A 20727-nucleotide genomic window follows, 5' to 3' on the forward strand; every position below is an offset into this window, starting at 1 on the left:
AATTTCTATAAAGATCTAAATGATGGGATGGTGTTTCCATCTGTTAAAGATGCTTCTTTGAAAAATTATATTCATAGATATTAATATCATTAAATATATTATTTATTTGTTGCTTTGTAGCTGTGTTTGTTCACGTTTCCTTTGTTGTTGTGTGTCACTGCAAACACAGAGCAGAGACGAGGAGCAGAGATTCAGGGAGGAGCTGAGCTGTTACTGAACTATAGAAGAGAGAAAAACCTCCACATTCAACAGAGTTCAACACAAAACAAACTTTATGTTCCTCAACATGCTGTCATTACATCACTGTGTGTTTCCTCTGATTCTTCTCACTCTCACAGGTATGCTCACCTACACAGGAAACTATGTTCAATTCAAATGATTCATTAATGCCAATTATTTATTGAAAAACGTTCTCTCTTCCTTCAGGTGTCACATGTGATCAACTCACTCCAGTCAAAGATGAAGAGTCCAGTTTAGAGGGCAGCACAGTTACTCTGACCTGCACGTACACCAAAGGTGCTGCTGATTATTTCTTCTGGTATCGACAACATCCAGGAAAAACACCAGAGTTCCTGATCTCTCATTTGGAGACGGGAGAAATACTAACACCACCCAGCAGCTCCAGACTCTCTGTTGGAGTCAGAAAGGAAGAAACAAAAATGGATCTTCAGATCTCCTCTGCTGCAGTGACAGACTCTGCTGTGTACTACTGTGCTCTGCAGCCCACAGTGACAGGAAACACCAAAACTCTGTACAAAAACCTTTGGAGCAAAGACAACAGAATACTCCACAACATCCACTAGAGGGAGCCACACACTGTTAAACCTCTGATTCTTGTGTCATTGGACCGATGACAAAGACAACAGAGAAATGAAGCAGTAAAGATCAGAGACAGTTGCCGTTTCTCAATTCTCAAGTACGTGAGTACGTACTCACGTACTTGAGAATTGAGAAACGGCCTTTGTCTGTGTTTCGGACGAAATGCATTCTGGGATATTTAGCTGTACCAAGTCCACACAAGTCACCACCGATGCATGCTCGATAAAACGGGCGGAGTGAGAACACATCCGGGACTTTTTCGCGTTCTCGGCTTGATGCGTACTTCGAATTGGAACAGTACTTGGTCTCCGACTGATGACGTATCACGAGTACACAAGAACGCAAGTACGCACAAGTATGCATATTGAGAAACGCCCACTATTTGTTGGTCATTGTGCTGCAGTGGAAGAACATTGTTCATGTGCTGTCTGTCTGGCTTTAATAACGCCAAAGACATGTTGCTGCACCTCTTTTTGCTTCTATCTCACATTATAGGTGAGTTTAAGAACAGGGATTAAAGTTTAGTTGAAGCTGCTGCATTAAGCAGATATACAGACTGCATTTCACTACTTTTCTTCTTTCTTTTTCCAGGACTAACAGCTGGAGACTCAATCACTCCTCAACAAACTGAAGTCACTGAAACAGAAGGAAAATCTGTCACACTCACATGTAGCTATCAGATAAGTGGCACCCCTGATGTTCACTGGTACAGACATCATTCTGACCTTCAGGCTCCTCAGTTTATACTCTGGAAAGAAGCAAGAGGATCCACAACTCAGTATATTCCTGATAATCGATATCAGTCCACAACATCAGATCGATCAACTACTCTGACCATAACAGCCCTAACCCTGGCAGACACAGCTCTCTACTACTGTGCTCTAGAAACACAGTGATACAAAGTGTAGAAGAGGCTGTACAAAAACCTGAACACAGATATCTGACTACTCTTCAAAGAGGAGGGAAGTGGTATTCAAAGCACAGCTTCATATCAGATGGATTCTGCTAATTCCTGTTTTATCAGAGTCACTGTGGTTACAGCTGCTAATGAAACACTGTGGGAGGATTCACATGAGCAGCAAATCCACATCAACCACAAACCAACTGTAGGAACATTCAGACATAAAGATATTTTTTTCCTCATTTAGTGATGATGTGTGTAAAAAAGCATCAGAAATCAAATAAAGTAACTAGTAATAAACTCCCAACATTGTTGGTGCATTAATGATGTTTTACAGCTGAAAGATTTACTTTGGTATTCTCACATTTTCTCCTGCATGGTTTAAACTTTTCCTTTATTTTGTAAGAATCACCTCTTTGTGTTTTTTCTCGATGATGTCATAGGTACAGTTTCTCCTCTGTGTTCTGATTGGGCATTTAAAGCAGTGCCATCATTGATGGTATCAGATCCATTTCATACGTTGTTGAAGTTCAGTCTGAAGTCACTTTAAGTCTCAAAGCTTCACTTTAACCTGCAAAGACCAACAATGTTTCACTTCTTAGTGATTCTTCTCCCCACACTGCACCACGACACCGGATATCAGGACTCCTCACTCTCCAAATTCCCAGTGTTAAAATTCAGTCATGAAACATTTTGGCAGATACAAGAAGATTCTTCTACTGTTTTCTCTTCTTCAGTTTTTAAAGATGAACATCATGATCCACACTGACACGCATTCATATTGTTTGGTTCACTGGATTAAAACTGAGCCTCTGCTCTTTATTTATCCTGTGCTTGTTTCTCGACTCACAGTTCAGTCTGTTAAACCTGCTTCCTGCAATAGGAGCAAATATCCAATGAAAGCAGAGCAGCAGAAAGACGTGCTGAGTGTAAAGCTGTCAGCAGGGGGAATAACACAGGGCTGTGAATGAGTCCTGTCACTGTGATCAGGCTCCTCCTTCTAATCCACCAACTTAGTGTTGATGAAGACTAAACAGAGAGATCACAGCTTCTTTATACTTGCTGTAGCTCACAGTTACTCTACACTGCAGATATGACGCCTCTGTTCATCTCAGTGCTGCTGGCTGCTATGTGCCTCGGTATGAACACAACTCTGTTTCTTTGATATCAATCCAACATTGACATGATTCTTTAACAGCACACTGATACTGTTTGTTGGTGTTTTACAGAATGCAGAGCACAAAAAGACAACGTGCTGCAAGCAAAAGGAGAAGAGACTGCTGCTGCAGGAGGCACAGTAACACTTCACTGTCTCTATAACAGCAGCGGTTTAACAGGCAATTATCTCTTCTGGTACAAACAGGATGGAAACAACAGCCCCAAATTCATCCTGAGTCGTGTTAGTGGGGATGATGGAAACACAGAAGACGAGTTCAAGGAGAGATTTTCATCCACACTGGATTCCAGCATCAGATCAGTTCCTCTGAAGATCCAGAAGCTTCAGCTGTCTGACTCTGCTGTGTACTACTGTGCTCTGCAGCCCACAGTGACAGGAAACACCAAAACTCTGTACAAAAACCTTTGGAGCAAAGACAACAGAATACTCCACAACATCCACTAGAGGGAGACACACACTGTTAAACCTCTGATTCTTGTGTCATTGGACTGATGACAAATCTTTAATCTTTCTTTCCAACAGAAATCAGACTGATCAATAACAACATGATAAATGATTGATCACTGATCCCACAGAGGTGGTTGTAGGTAGGTAAAGTACAGACATCCAGGACTTTTTCCATCAACATCTTTACTCAAAAGTGAAAAAGTGCAGAGTTAACTGAACCTTGTGCTACATTACAGTTTTTTTCTTATGGCTTAAGCATATTTTTTTGTAACTATTGGCTATTTTTGCAAACTCTATACACAAATAAGAAAGCTCTTCACCAAATCAGAAAAAAAATGTAGTTTTCTTGCAAAAGCTAATAACTCTTGCTTATGTAACCCACATAAAATGAGGGTACCACTTTAAGGAGTGATAAATATGAGGAGAGATGGACAGCCTGCCCAACCAATCAGATTGCACAGGCCCCAGTATGCTTTGACCAATGGGAAAACGTCCTGCCGCTGTGTTTCAATTTAATTCAATTCAATTTTATTTATATAGCGCCAAATCACAACAAAAGCCGCGTCAAGGCGCTTTATATTGTACAGTAGATTGCACAATAATAAATACAGAGAAAAACCCAACAATCATATGACCCCCTATGAGCAAGCACTTTGGAGTCTATTAGATAGATATGATACAAACCACTGCAGTGCAGTACCTGTAATACCTACAGCATGTTCTAATCGCTCTAATAGGATATTATGGTCAACAGTATCAAACGCAGCACTGAGGTCTAGCAGGACAAGCACAGAGATGAGTCCGCTGTCAGAGGCCATAAGAAGATCATTTGTAACCTTCACTAAAGCTGTTTCTGTGCTGTGATGAGCTCTGAAACCTGACTGAAACTCTTCAAATAAGCCATTCCTCTGCAGATGATCTGTTAGCTGTTTGACAACTACTCTTTCAAGGATTTTTGATATTTTGATATCCCACCCACCTTCTATGAGTTCGCTGCTATTTGTGGAGGTGGTCTCCTGCTGGTAGGAGAAAAGAGAGACAGAAGCTTTTGAGCTGGAAAAAGTATTAGATATAAGTTGCAACCAACTGTGCTGCACATAAGTTCGCTGGTTATCAGCTACCTTTCATGTTAAAAGTAGCCAAAGTAAGTAAACAGGCGAATGAAAGTACTGTGTGGAGCTGTTAGCCTTCATTAGCTCTAGTTGTTATCAACTGCCTGAAAATTCATCTCAATCTGCTTCCAGAAAGCCCCGCATTTTCCGACCGAGAGACACCATACCATTGTCTTCGGCCGTGATGCACTGAGATCGGTCAGGGGTTTTTTTGTATGCTGAATTGTTCCTGAGGTGGATTCCTCGGGTGAAATAGATAGCAAGCCTTCCCACCTGGACTTAGAGAGACTGAGATTCGCTTCTTTTCCACTTGATGATCTGCTGCACCTTGCGGTGTGGTAGGACTGTATCACTCACACTTTCACACACAGCTGGTTATACATAAGACCACTAACTGACATTCTCTCACCCCTACTTTATTTCACACCCTAGGAATTTTTTGGACTTTACCCCTTGGACATTTTTTAGTTGGGACTTTGAATAATAAGCTGTTATGTAGAACATTCTCCACATGTGAAGGGAGTGTGAAATTTTCATTTGAATGTACATTGGATTTGTGTAATCTGTTTCTATAAGAGTTAAGGAGTCAGGTTACTAGGGTGCACCCGAGCATTGAAACCCGAGCTTTGAAACCCTACATTGAAAACCAAAAATGACACTTGGCCAAGTCATTGTTTTAGTAGTTTGTGTTTTACTTTTCTTTCATTTTTTGTAAGTTTCCTTTCTACCATTGTAAAGTGCCTTTAACCTGTGCTTGTCAACTATATGGTTTATTTCAATAAAGTCGGCTGGTTGTTTTGAGTTACATTCTTGTCTCTGTGTCTCATTTAAACACACCCCTGTGCTCCAATAGTCGAACCTATTGGCCCATTTATATATTCTTTTCAACAATTCCCCTTACTGTGTTACACCTAACTCTCCAAACCTTCGTAAAAATGGTATTTTCGTATCAAACAGTTAACACAAGCCATGACATTAATAAGCACACAATGCACCAACTATACACTGATGGTATGAATATAAAACACATCTGGCTTTTGCTTTCTCTGTGCACAAGGTAGGCTATGTCAGTTTGAGCTCATACTTTTGTCATAGGTCCGTAAACATAGAGGGATCCAAACTTCAGGTACTGGTGTTTATTCACACACATAAAAAAAAACACAAGTGTTTATTTCCAAGTCAGAACAAAATAGTATTTTCACTGAGGAAAACAAAGAAATCAGTCACATCGTGTCGTCTCTCCGGCCACAAAATTTCGTCTACATCACATCCAATGTCCTCTAGTCCAAGACACCGGGGAAAATATCTTCTGGAATGGAGTATCCAGGCTTGACATGATGCCTGGTCAGTATTCCCACGTCTCCTCCATTGTCTGTAAAAGGGCTATGCATTGATGGGGTTGACGGTCATAGACCATCCAGCGCCAGGCAGAGAAGAACTCTTCAATTGGATTCAAGAATGGAGAGTATGGGGGGAGGTTGGGTACAGTGAAGAGTGGGTGATCTGTAAACCAGCTGCGGACCAAAGCAGCCCTATGGAAGCTAACATTGTCCCATATGATGACATATCTGGTCTGCTCTGGTCTCTGAACATTAGTGAGCATGTCATGTAACGCGTCCAGGAATGTAATAATGTGTGCAGTGTTATATGGGCCCAGGGTTGCATGATGGTGAACAACAGCATTTTGTGGTCCGGTGCACGCTTCGTGGTCCCATATATCCCACAATTCATAGCGCAGCGGTGGGTGTGGATAATTTTGCCGCAAAATACGGCAGAAGGGAGCAGCTGAAGAGTGAACTGGCAAAAGTAAGTACTGAATATTATGTCACTTATTTATGTGCAAATGTTTAATAATGAAGAACATTAAAACATTACTGTTGGCCACATGTCGGCAAAGTTATGTGACATTAGTGATGTTTGTACTAACTTTGTTTTAAAGCCTTTACTTTAAAATATACGCCGTCCAATAGTCGACCTTAATCTTACAGAGAATGTGATGATTTTATGGATAATTAAAGTCAGTCATATATCCACAAACACAACAAGCTGAAAGTCAGTGATGCTGCTCGGTTTGCAGTCCTGAATATGACGGCACAAGCAGGATTCACTGCACTGTTAATGTTAGCTATGTTATATTGCTGCCTCTGTTCGGTGGTGTCGAGCCAAACGGACTTTAACGTGTGTTTGAACGAGCTGACGGTTCACTCGTTAAGCTGAAAGAAAGATGCTTTAATCACAGGAGTCACACATGTGTCCACTGGACCATCTGGAACTCTTCGTGTTTAGCACTCGTAATAACACAAACACTAAATCCTCCTTCTCTTGTGCTGTTTTGTAGCAGTGTGTACACCTGAGACCGTCACCTGTCTGTCTGTCCTGCACTCTCTCTCTCTCTCTCTCTCTCTCTCTATATATATATATATATATATATATCATAATAATCTGACAATACATATAATATTGGCCATATTATATTAACATTACCAAAGTAAGATGACTTTAGTCTCATGAACAACATTAGCTGATTGTTATTTACTAACTAATCTTAAATGACTGTTCAGTACAGAAATGACGCCCAACAATCATGTTTTACAGTCCTGTGGTCTCAGCCTCAGATACTCAACTAATCAAAGTGATGTCATGATAAAAATGAAGGACCAACAAAACATTTTTTCTCCTTAATTTCTGTCACACACTGCTGTATGACACGTTTCTCGCGGTTAGTATCATGGTTGCTAGGCAACCTGAACAGTGCGACGAAGGCTAGACCGTCCCATTTCACAAGCCTCTCACTTCCGCATTTCCCGTACTTATAGTACGCACCGTCCGTAGTAGGCGTAGTGTGCGTACTTCAAGCGTGCATACCCTGAATTGGGACACAGCCATAGTTGTGTTACCACCACGTTGTCCTGGGACATTGATTATGGCACGGTGTCATAATGTATGTTCCTGCCATGTCTCCTCGTCTTAGTGAGACGAAAACCAGCCTCATCCACAACAAACTGCTCATGACCCATCTGCCTCTAGCTCCATCACTCTCTAGACAAGACAAAAAAAATGCAGCACAGCAGGCACATGCACAGTACTACAGTATGCACTTCCAGATTCAGTACCAATGATACTATAGCTTACCTGCACATAGTCATATCGCAGCTGTTTTACACGTTCACTGTTTCTTTCCAAAGGTGCTCTGTAGATTTGTTTCATTTGGATTCTTTTGTGGGCAAGTACACGACCTAATACAGAAATGCTCACATTTTGTATGTTTTGGAAGGTGGTGTCATCCTCAGTTATGCGCTGCTGAATTTCGCGTAGCCTTATGGAATTATTTGTAATCACCATATTGACTATATAGGTTTCTTGGTCTGCAGTGAGCATTCTTCCTCTGCCCCCAGCATCTGGTCATCTACCAAATCAAATGTGCAGGTACACTGGTACAGTACATGTGAGTGAAATTCTTGTGTGCGAGCTTCACAAGCAACAGAGGTGTGCAAAAATACAATAACATGAAACAAGGAAAATATAAGGATGGTTAAATCTTAGAATTATATGAATAAATATATGTACAATATAAGAGTGTATGCATATTACTGAATGTGTATACTAAATATGTATGTCTACGTGTGTGTATATATATGTGTGTATGTGTGTGTATACATATTTTACAAATTAAATAGAGTAAAACAATAAAATAAATATATAAAATATACAGAGGTTGGTAGTTGGATATTGTGCAAAACAGTGGCATTAATGTACAGTATGGAGTGAATAATGTTGGAGTTCCAGTAATGAAGGTGAGGTGTCTATGACGTGTTCAGCAGTCTGATGGCCTGGTGGAAAAAGCTGTCTCTCAGTCTGCTGGTACGGGACCGGATTCTGCAGAACCTCCTTCCTGATGGAAGTAGTCTGAAGAGTTTATGGCGACTGGAGTCCTTGATGATCCTCCCCGCTTTCCTCAGGCACCGCTTCCTGTAGATGTCCTGGAGGGAGGGAAGCTCACCTCCAGTTATCCGTTCAGAGCACCGCACTACTCTCTGGAGAGCTTTGCGGTTGTAAGCGGTGCTGTTGCCATACCAGGTGGTGCATCCAGTGAGGATGCTCTCAATGGCACAGCGATAGAAGGTCCTGAGGATGCGGGGGCTCATGCCAAATCTTTTCAGTCTCCTGAGAAAGAAGAGGCGCTGCTGCGCCTTCTTCACTTTTTTGTTTATGTGTACTGACCACGTAAGATCCTCAGCCAGATGTACAACCAGGAAGTGGAAGCTGCTCACTTTCTCCACAGCAGCGCCGTTGATGGCGATGGGGGTGTGTACTTCTCTGCACCTCCGGAAGTCCACTATCAACTCCTTTGTCTTTGCGACGTTGAGGGTGAGATGGTTGTCTTGACACCAGTGGGTCAGGGCACTGACCTCCTCCCTGTAGGCCGTCTCATCACCGTTGGTGATAAGACCCACCACTGTAGTGTCGTCCGCAAACTTCACAATGATGTTGGAGTTGCTAGTGGCCGTGCAGTCGTAGGTGTAGAGTGAGTACAGTAGAGGGCTCAGTACACACCCCTGTGGAGCACCAGTGTTCAGTGTGATGGGGGATGAGGTGGTGCTGCCCAGTCTGACCACTTGGCGTCTGTCAGACAGGAAGTTAAGGATCCAGCTGCAGAGGGAGCTGCTCAGTCCTAGATCCTGCAGTTTCCTGTCCAGCTTCGAGGGAATGATGGTGTTGAATGCTGAGCTGTAATCTACAAACAGCATTCTCACATACGTGTCTCTCTTCTCCAGGTGTGACAGGGCAGCATGGAGTGTCAGGGCTATGGCATCATGAGTGGACCTGTTGTGGTGGTATGCAAACTGTAGAGGGTCCAGTGAGTCGGGTAGTGCGGAGCAGATGAAGTCCCTGACCAGCTTCTCGAAGCATTTGCTCACGATGGGGGTCAGGGCTACAGGTCGCCAGTCGTTCAATGAGGAGATGGTGGAGGATTTGGGTACAGGGATGATGGTGGCCATTTTGAAGCAGGCTGGGACTACAGACAGAGAGAGGGAGAAGATGTGTGTAAACACTCCAGCCAGCTGAGCCGCGCATGACTTGAGGACGCGACCGGGAATCCCGTCCGGACCAGTAGCTTTGCGTGCGTTCACCTTCCTGAAGCACTTCTGCACATCCTCCTCAGACACAGTGTGTACACTGACGTCATCCGCGGTGCGCACACTGTCCAGTCTCGTGGTGTTCGCTGTGTCAAATCTAGCGTAGAATACGTTTAGATCCTCACACAGAGAGGCCGTGGTCTGCAGTGTGCTGGTTTTCCCTCTAAAGTCTGCGATCATGTTTAGTCCCTGCCACATACTCCGAGGGTTGTCAAACTGTTGCTCCACCCTGTCCCTGTACTCACGTTTGGCTACTTTGATCGTCTTCCGGAGTTGGTAATGTGCGTGTTTGTAGTCCGATGTGTTCGCGGAGGCAAAAGCGGTGCTCCGTGCCGCCAGTGCCGTGCGAACATCTCTGTTAATCCTGCATCTCTGTTAACTGTTCTGGATGGGACGACATCTTCCACGCATTTCCTGATAAATCCACAGACTGAGTCTGTGTACTCATCAATGTCATTAGCAGCCACATGAAACATTTCCCAGTCCGCGTGATCAAAACAGTCCCGCAGCGTAGACTCCGATTGGTGCGACCAACTGTCCACCACCCTCAGGGTTGGAGCTTCCTGTTTCAGCTTCTGCCTGTGGGCGGGCAGGAGCAGGATGGAGCGGTGATCTGATTGGCCGAATGGGGCACGGGGGAGGACTTTGTACGCATCCCGGAAAGAGGTGTAGCAGTGGTCAAGTATCTGGTCTCCACGAGTGTTGAAATGGAGTTTGTTAAGGGATTTTGTGATTTTATGATGTTTTTCCTTTTTGATACATCTTCCTTTTTAATGTTTCATTTACTCAGTTCTCCTTATAATGCTCCATTTACTCATTTACTCATATGCTCCTGTTAAGAAAGGCTTGGAAAGCACATAGTGTTCACATATCTTTATGTTTTGTCTTTGCTTCTTCTCACACACATACACATGAGCCCCGCAGTATTCGCTGACTCCTGTGAAAGTCTCTTGCAGACACCCTTGGAAACAGGACCCAACTGGCTTCTGTTTTCCTCGAGATAGACAATACACTCACACACACACACACACACACTGTGTCCTATACATGCCCAGATTGTCTGTTAAAGCCTGAAAAAACAGGGAATGTTGCGATGTATAAATAAAGCTGACTGCAAAGCCTCGGTGTGGGTATCACCCGATCACTCACCCGTGCGCACGTAGTTCTCTGAACAAAACTCTGACTGTTTCTGTATTCTTTCAATGTTTAAAAATGTCTTGCCACTGACATTTAATTGGTCCTTCGAGCCGGATAGTTTATTGATATTATTGTATCATCTAACTATTCACAGACGGAGCCACCAGATCCTGACGTCGTGACTACCTGCACTGCAACCACCGTTTCTAGCGAAGCGAGGAAAAGCCCAGAGTCGTACATTCGCCTACTGGCCAGTGTCTTATACAGGTCCACGACGCCGGGTTCTCGGTGACGCCGGGAAAAAGAACACAGCGCAACATTGAAGGTGAATATAAAGCAGCCAGAAACACTTTGCGTTGAATAATCGATTTTAGTTTGACACTGCTCAAAGTAGAAGGGTCCTGTGTGGACCGAAAAGGAAAAGGACAGACGTGTCCTATGTAATATGCTCGCCCGGGTAAGACGAAACAACCTGCCCTGTGGGGGCCTGTTTCGCACCATAAGTAAGGGTTGGTAGCCAGTATATCTCACGCTCGCCTGTGTAAGACGGATTAACATGCCCTGAGAGGCTCAATCCGCAACAAAAATAAAGGTTGGTAGCCAGAGAAGCGAGAGTGTCAAATAAAAATAGGATTTTCTCTAAGCGCGCTAACTGTTTGCTGAATGTTTGTTGAGGAGTAAGTGCTTCATTGAATAGGAGCTCTAGGCTCCTGCACTACTCCTATTGTTTTCCTGTGAGTACTGGATGGTGAGAAAGAGAAAAGGTTGCGCGTCAACGCGTAAAATTAAGTCCGCCCTGAATTTAGTTCAGGGTAGAAGGCTGACTTAATAACCTCCTCTGACTCTAGTACCAGAACGTCTCACAGTGTGTGCTGGCAGTATTAATAAATAAAAGCAAAACAAGGTGTAATGTTTTAAAGCATGGAAAGAGGAATGAAGTGGAATAAACAAAAGGTTAAATTAAATTAGAGCTTAGTTAATGTATTCAAATTGATAATAGAAGGATAGCAACTGGTAAACTGGTATTAATAATGAAATATAGTTGGCAGGACGACCGTGCCTAGAATGGATAGAATGCATGAAACCAGATAACTCACACAAACACATATTAAATGAAATAGAGAGACGCACAAGGTATATTAAGGTTTTGTCATTGTTCAGCCAAAGAAAGTGTGTGAAAAGGAAAATGTCTCCAGCTTGGGAAAGGGTGAGACTGCAGCTCACCCTCAGCCCTTGGTGGACACAAATAAAATATTGTAATATACTATTGCTGTTATATAAAAAGATAATAACATTAATAATGAAATAATATTAAATATGAAGAGGCACCTCAGTCAGTTGTGATGTGAGGTGGATAATTGTTAAAAGTAATCTGTATCAAGCTTAAGGTTTGCTCAAACTCAGTATAATGATATATGAGATGAAGAAAATACCAAATCTAATCAAGTGCATAGAGACGCTTGACCTGCTTGAAAACCTGTCATCCTAGATGAGACATTGTTGAGATATAGAGCACACCTATACTAACAACTAAACACCCTTTATACAACAGCTAAGGCCACACAATTGTGAAGCTGAATTAAATATATGGTCACTGCTAAGCTGATGAGCAGGTTACACATTTTTTAGAGCAGAGGCTGCATAAGAACACATCAGAGGGAGGGAAACAGAGCTATTAAAGCTCAAACATGAAGCTGTCTGTGGGCTCAGTTTTTCCCCCATGCTTCTGATTTGTCTTTGGCAGCAGCCTTTTTGCATCCTGACTCGCGTGTAAAGCGTTCAAGCCATCAGTAACTTGTTTTTGTTTTGTTTTGTTTTGTTGGGTTGAAAAATGAATAAATCAGTTTCAGTTGTATCAGTTTGATGATGATAAGTCCAGAGCCAGCTGAGAGCTGGGTTGTCTGTTTTTTGTTTGAAATGTAATTTTGTGTTTCTCAGCAAGGAACAACTACAATTTCATTTTCTGTTTTTGAGAAAGGAGAATTTAAAATAATAGTAATAATAATAATAATAATAAAACAAAGAGTGAGTGATGTTTTGTTTAAGTGATGAAGACAGCTAATACTGCAAAATACCGTTTAGTGCATGATCTGCGAGCAATAAATGAAATCATCTTATTTATCTTTAAATAAACTCCAATCATGGAGACCTGAAATCACATGCTTAGGGCACACCCTCTCAGGTGAAGGCAGAAAGCTACACAAACAAAAGAAGAGAAGCTATACAAAATGCGCCACAGCCACAAAACTAAGCATTCACATTTTTTCTGACTCTTTGTGAGCCTGAGTTATGACCTTGGCTCCCTGTTTTTCTGCCTCCACCAAAGGTGGGGGTGACGCTCCCGTGGCATGTGCTCTGTTCTTTTTACTATCACAAAGGAAAAAGGGAGGCCCCTACTCTCTGACCACAGTACTCTTTTCATAACTCAGCGTTATGAAATGTCATGAAACAGTGTAACTCACTCACAGTAAATCAGCAGTATAGGATAATACAAACCTATCTAATAGATCTGGTGATTTTCACATTCTTTCAATTGGGAGGTGTGATGCAAACTGAAACTAAATACTGATTAAACAAGAAGTATGATGTGGCCTACAGCAGTATCATGATTCGCTCATTTTGTTTACAGGTATAATGTGATATAATCTCACAACTACTACAAGCACATTTGCCTTTCTTAGCACAAGCGAGTGAAGGGCAACTGTTAGAGAAATGCCTTGTTTGAGAAAAAGTTAAAATTAACCTGCCGACAAACGCAATGAAAAAACAGCTTACACTCATGAACACGTGAAGATTTTCCAGCAAGGTTAAAGCAGCAAAAAAAATTAATATACACCTGTTGTTAAATGATGAAGTTTATCTATTACTAACTAATAAACCCTCTGGGTTGCAGGACAACAATTAAACTTCAAAAAGAAAATAAAGAGACTGGTATGACCAACCAGTGATTATACAACAATTTTAGTGGTTAAGAGTCAAATTGTGAGACGGAAGGAAAATTCCTTTTTGTGCTTTTAAACATGATCTTAAGAATTTAAATATCTACCTGTGTTGTCCTGTCAACTTGGTGGGTTATCAGTTGATTACATCGTGAGAGGAAAAAAAAAGAAAAAAAGGGGAAGGCTGACACAGGGCCTGCCCGGTGTTTCTCCCCTCTCTTTGTATCACAGCCAGCACAACATAATTTTCCTGTTCGTACACTTCTGTTTGTTTTTGTTTTGTTTTGTTTTTTCTTCTCTTTATGTTTAAATACAGGCTGCTTTGCTGGCCCTGAAAGCCGAGGCTGACCTGGACTCCTGCTCTCCCCTGTACCACCTTCGACGTGACCCTGACCAAATGCTGCAGCAGCTGGACTTACAAAAACAATTTCCTGAAAATGTCAACAGGGCTGCAGGAAAGCGATCTTATGCAGCGGAGACGGAGAGCGTTAAAACCAAGGCCCGTTTCGCTACACGGGGAAAATTCCCAGACAGCTTCAGCTGACAGAGCTGTGACGAGACGCCTGCCAAGCCGACAACTTATGACAAGTAAGGCCGAGCAAAAGAATGCTGACCTTAACAATTCTGCATTAACACTGTGCAGGACAGGGATGGACCAACACGGCAGCAAAAAGGGCGTGCCAGAGACAGGAGGAGCAACTGAGGTCGAATGGACAAAACACAGAAGAAGATGCAGTTTTCACCTGCGGTGAGCATGGACACTGGAGAAAAGGACTGTCCCAATTGGGGCCAGAACCAGGACAAACTGAACTTTGAACAGCAGCAATGGTGGCAAGCGGACTGAAAAGGAGGAGGGCAGGACCCCAGGGCACGCTTCAGGCTGTGGTTTACCCAGAACACCAGAACAGGAAAGTGATGAACACACACACATCTACATACACCGATTCAGAATGAAGTGAAACACACACATGAACACATGTGCACTCGTTGATAGAGGGAGAAATGGCACACACACACGCTTATGCAATGAAGAATGCTTTGCTCGCAAATGCTTATGCTGATATGCAAAATGCTGCACACAAACATCCCAATACATAATTTTTATGAGAAGCAATTGATTACTTAAAATGTGTTTTATGTCACCCAGAGGATATTTATGTAGATTTAAGGAACAAGGTCTAAAATTGTCTGGTTATGAAAACAATGTCTGTGCGTGAGGTCTGTTTATGGCTCAAGGTCTTGATTGAATTGTCTATTGTGCTACACACTTCGTAAATGAAGTAATATCAAAAGTCTCTGAAGCACTGGGCTTCAGTATAAAACATCACTTCTCATATCCCCCGCAGAGTACCTATTACAAGTGAACCGATAGACAAATCCATAAGAGAAACAACACTAGCAGAATGGATGACAAAACTGTTAGAAAATAAAGAAATAGTTTTGAACAATCAACTGCCAGATGATTCTCTTCCAGTCTCTTCCAGGTTGAAACCAGGAGATTGGATCCTGATAAAAGTGCTCCAGAGGAAAAAGTGGCATTCCCCGAGGTGGGAAGGACCCTACCAAGTCCTCCTGGCCACACCAACAGCCTGCAAAATTGCTGAACGACCTTCCTGGATTCATCAGAGCCACTGTAAAAAGTGAGTGACAGCCCATAAACACTGAGACGCCAACACCCCTGCCTGTGAGTGATCTGGGAGGTGGAGAGAGGGCTGTTTGGGTAAATCCCGCCCTTGTTCTTCTCGCCCCTAGTCTACTCACTCACAGGACCAGGTGTGTTCGGTCATCATGAAGACCATACTCGTTCTAATGACCAGTGTCACAATTCTGTTGGGACTGCTGTTACTGATTCCACAAGAAGAACAACAGCACCACCTGGAGACAAGACTGACACATGACGCAATACATCCAGACGACATGACACAAGATCACAACCACCCATGGATGAACAATGCCTGGTACCGTTATGTGTACAACTCCACAAGAGACAGAAACTATTACATCTGTTCGCACATGCCTCTTAATGCAAAACACCTGATAATGTGCATTCCACCAACTTGTCTGACACACTGAACACGCTACGTCAGCTCAGACGAGTACAGCAGCAAGATTACACGCAAAACACAGAGGACTGGCTCACATGGCTGCTTAGCGGGTCATGGAAGTCATTACTCACAAAAGGACTAACATTCGTTGGGATGCTCCTTCTGCTACTTTGCTTATTTTCCACATGTGTACTGCCTTGTATTCGGAGTATGATAAGCAAAATGTTTACTGTAAGAGTGCAAGCTTACATTGCATTATCTCAAGTTGAACAAGCTCGAGAAGAGGTACAAGTTGAAGAAGATGATTTTTTAAGCACTAAACTGTGTGAACCCAATAAAGTTGATCATGTACGTTTTCACAAAATGATACTCTAGTTGACAATGCTTCTGCAAGTGACTAGTAGTTGAGGTACATAAATATATATGAACAACAGCAGGGAATGTTAAGGGATTTTGTGATTTTATGATGTTTTTCCTTTTTGATACATCTTCCTTTTTAATGTTTCATTTACTCAGCTCTCCTTATAATGCTCCATTTACTCATTTACTCATATGCTCCTGTTAAGAAAGGCTTGGAAAGCACATAGTGTTCACATATCTTTATGTTTTGTCTTTGCTTCTTCTCACACACATACACATGAGCCCCGCAGTATTCGCTGACTCCTGTGAAAGTCTCTTGCAGACACCCTTGGAAACAGGACCCAACTGGCTTCTGTTTTCCTCGAGATAGACAATACACTCACACACACACACACACACACTGTGTCCTATACATGCCCAGATTGTCTGTTAAAGCCTGAAAAAACAGGGAATGTTGCGATGTATAAATAAAGCTGACTGCAAAGCCTCGGTGTGGGTATCACCCGATCACTCACCCGTGCGCACGTAGTTCTCTGAACAAAACTCTGACTGTTTCTGTATTCTTTCAATGTTTAAAAATGTCTTGCACTGACAGAGTTGGTGGAGTTTTGGTGAAACTTTCTTCAGGTTTTCTTTGTTAAAGTCCCCGGTCGTGATAAACGTCGCCTCTGGGTGTGCGGTTTCCTCACTGCTGATCGCGCTGTACAGTTCCCTGAGTGCTCGGTCAGTGTCGGCTTGTGGGGGAATGTAAACAGCCGTAATAATCACTGCTGTAAATTCCCTCGGTAGCCAGAATGGCCGGCACTTAACCATCGGGTACTCCAGGTCCGGTGAGCAGAAGGATTTGACCGGGTGCACGTTCGCATAATCACACCAGCTGTTGTTGATCATGAAACACACACCACCGCCTCTGCTTTTCCCAGTAAGATCCTGTGACCTGTCCGCGCGGTGCACAGAGAAAGTTGTATTGCGGAGTCTGGTACCTTGTCTGATAGCCAGGTTTCTGTGAGGCAGATCACGCAGCAGTCCCGCATCTCTCGCTGGAATGAGATCCGTGCCCGAAGCTCGCACAGCTTGTTCTCCAGAGACTGCACATTAGCCAGTAATAAACTGGGTAGCGGTGGTCTGTTAGTGCACCGTCTCAGTCAAACAAGAATGCCAGATCTTCTCCCTCTGCGTCGGCGTTTGCGGCCTCCAGGGCCAGAGAACAAAGGCGTCTCAGGTGAGATGAATGGGGGGTCTGCAAACGGAGGGTCCGTGTTGCAAAACTTGAACTCCGGAAAGTGATGAGAAAGTCCGTCTTTTATGTCCATTAAGGTTTGTCGGTTGTACACAAGGAGACATGTGCTACTCGTGAAAAAATAAAGGAAAAGTAAAATTAAACACAAAAACAGCTGTTGCTTGGGGGAGCTTGCGACGAGGCTGCCATACTCGGCGCCATCTTAGATGAACTTCTTGTGTCATTTTACTGATGACAAAGACAACAGAGAAATGAAGCAGTAAAGATCAGAGACAGAGACAGAGCTGCTGTGGAAACACAAAACTATTTGATTGGCTCAGCTATCAAACTGGCCCCACCCACTGAAGTTGAGCTCATCCAATGACATTATTTGTTGGTCATTGTGCTGCAGTGGAAGAACATTGTTCATGTGCTGTCTGTCTGGCTTTAATAACTCCAAAGACATGTTGCTGCACCTCTTTTTGCTTCTATCTCACATTATAGGTGAGTTTAAGAACAGGGATTAAAGTTTAGTTGAAGCTGCTGCATTAAGCAGATATACAGACTGCATTTCACTACTTTTCTTCTTTCTTTTTCCAGGACTCACAGCTGGAGACTCAATCACTCCTCAACAAACTGAAGTCACTGAAACAGAAGGAAAATCTGTCAAACTCACATGTAGCTATCAGACAAGTGCAGATGGTTTTAGTCTTGACTGGTACAGACATGATTCTGACCTTCAGGCTCCTCAGTTTATACTATGGAAAGCAGAAGGATCATGGAGTGGTGAATATATTCCTGATAAACGATATGAATCAGAAACATCTTCTACATCAACTAATCTGACCATAACAGCCCTAACCCTGGCAGACACAGCTCTCTACTACTGTGCTCTACAAACACAGTGATACAAAGTGTAGAAGAGGCTGTACAAAAACCTGAACACAGATATCTGACTACTCTTCAAAGAGGAGGGAAGTGGTATTCAAAGCACAGCTTCATATCAGATGGATTCTGCTAATTCCTGTTTTATCAGAGTCACTGTGGTTACAGCTGCTAATGAAACACTGTGGGAGGATTCACATGAGCAGCAAATCCACATCAACCACAAACCAACTGTAGGAACGTTCAGACACAATAAAAACTGTCAAACATCCAAAGCTGCTCATTTACACTATTTTATATTTAGTGGATGAGGACATGCAAAAATGCAGCAGAAGCAAAATAAACAGAGTAACAGAGGTTTATCTCTTTAAGTTAAAATCTCTCACATGAAGCTAAAAGTCCAACCAGGAAGACCATCTCATGCTTATTCCATTTATTCTCTTTGAACTCATCACATCAGATGATGATGCTCTCCTTCAGATCTGGTGAAAACATCATTGTCCTGCTCTCATGTTTAAGTGTTTCCCCTCTCAGTGTCAGATGGATGCAGCCCTCCTCCACCTTTCATCAGGACCAGAGTCTGTGGGTCCTTCCACTGAGGTCAGTAGCAGTCCTGCTCCACATCACATCCATCCAGATTTTCAGCATGGTTCTTCAGCCCTGCTCCACCGCCACAAGAGTCCAGACTCCCTCTGATCTAAACACTGAGGACTCCTCACATATTTCTGCAGCAGCAGGGAGACTTTCCAGTGAGCAGCTTCATGTTCTCACAGTCAGGCGGCTAAAATAAAGAAAGCAAAGTGAACAACACATAACTACACAAAGTTTGAACGTTGTAGATTGTTCATGAATGATGCGTGCAGCTGTGAAAGCTGTTGTGTAACCACAGCAGTCCAGATTTTTGGACATTTCAAACTTCAGTCGTTTGATGATTTTCCAACTGAGTTCTTAAAGTATGACCACACACCAGATTCAAGGAAACATTGAACGTGCTGTCGATGCAGGCCCACACCGAGGGCTCGCTGGTGTAGTCTTTGCAGGTGAAGGACGGATAAACCAGTCTGCACAGATCAGACTGAAAGATTCCAACAAGCAAATCCATCTATGAGGGGTTCTTTCCTTCAATCTAAGAGCCGAGATTTTTACTTTGTGCTCTGGCTATTTATCATAAATCTAAATCTGTGGAGTTCATCCAAGGTAAGTAAAAACAGGACATCACAGCTCCTTCTGCCTCTCATTCACTGGTAAAAAAAACAAAACCCAAAACATTGAGCTGTTCCCAGTGCATGCTGGTCCACAGCAGAGGTAGACTCTCGTTAAAGCCAAAATAAATCAACAAATAAACTGAGCAAAATGAAGCAACAACTAACAGGAACAAAACTTTGATCTATAACGTATACAAACAAAAAACAAACATAACTAAACTCAACATTCATAATCCAACATCTAATTATTAGAAAAACAAACAAAATAAATGTTTTTGATGTTTTTCCAGCATTACTTTGCTGATTTTGACTCATGTGGATTTTCACGTGTAAAATAAATAAAAGTCTACAATGTCAGAAAAATTTCCCACAGGTTTTACAGTGATATGGCTTCTCTCTGGTGTGAGTTCTTGTGTGAATAGTCAAAACAGAACAACAGTTCAGAGTACGCAGCCTTCTTGGAGTTAGTGGGTGGGGTGCTTGAAGCTGCTCTATCTGGTGACTCTGTTGTCCTACTGGGAGAGTTTAATGCTTATGTGTCCAACAACAGCAGACTTGGAGGGCTGTGATTGGGAGAAACAGCCTGTCTGATTTGATTTGGGGTTTTGTTATTGGACTTTGTCTACAGCGAACACCGTGTTCAAACATAAGGAAGGCCACAAATGCACGTGGCACCAGGACACCTGAGAAATATTACTTTGAGGACTTTCTTAATCCCACTGACATCTCTTCTGTAGAAGAAGTGGAGTCTTTGAATGAGGGGGACGACTCACCTATCACGAGGGGTGAGGTCACTGAGGCACCAAACAACTGCTTGGTGGCCTACAGACTTCTGCTATTAAAATGGATTATTGATAATAGTTTTCTGTGTTGATGGTGTGACTAAACTGTTCATCAGTGAAGTAGCAGCAATGTTGATGATGTTGTAGAAGAACTTATGTGTATTGTGTTTCTGAGTTTGTTTGCCAATCAATAAAAGCTGCAGCCTTTAAGTTTAATACTTCGTCTCAGAGTCCTGTGTTTGGTTCCTTTTTCCAACCACTGCCAGCCACACAGTTTACCATCACAAGTGCATGCATTTATTACTTCCAGGCTGGACTATTGTAATTCATTATTATCAGGAAGTCCTAAAAACATATCACCCTATTAGAGCACTTCGCTCTCACACTGCAGGCCTACTTGTTGTTCCTAGAGTATTTAAAAGTAGAATGGGAGGCAGAGCCTTCAGTTTTCAGGCCCCTCTTCTGTGGAACCAGCTTCCAGTTTGGATTCAGGAGACAGACACTATCTCTACTTTTAAGATCAGGCTTCAAACTTTCCTTTTTGCTAAAGCATATAGTTAG

At 42.7% G+C, this 20727-nt stretch overlaps 1 gene segment (V, D, J or C); it reads left to right on the plus strand.

Moving 5' to 3' along the window:
• The first annotated feature begins 2585 nt into the window (after positions 1 to 2585).
• On the plus strand, positions 2586 to 3457 carry LOC109203499 (T cell receptor alpha variable 18-like). The segment is given in 3 exon segments: positions 2586 to 2859; positions 2950 to 3333; positions 3420 to 3457. Coding segments are annotated over 3 exon segments (468 nt in total).
• The last annotated feature ends 17270 nt before the right edge of the window (positions 3458 to 20727 follow it).

The sequence above is a fragment of the Oreochromis niloticus genome, linkage group LG18 (genome assembly GCF_001858045.2).
Source record: "Oreochromis niloticus isolate F11D_XX linkage group LG18, O_niloticus_UMD_NMBU, whole genome shotgun sequence".
In the NCBI taxonomy this organism is placed as follows: domain Eukaryota; kingdom Metazoa; phylum Chordata; class Actinopteri; order Cichliformes; family Cichlidae; genus Oreochromis; species Oreochromis niloticus.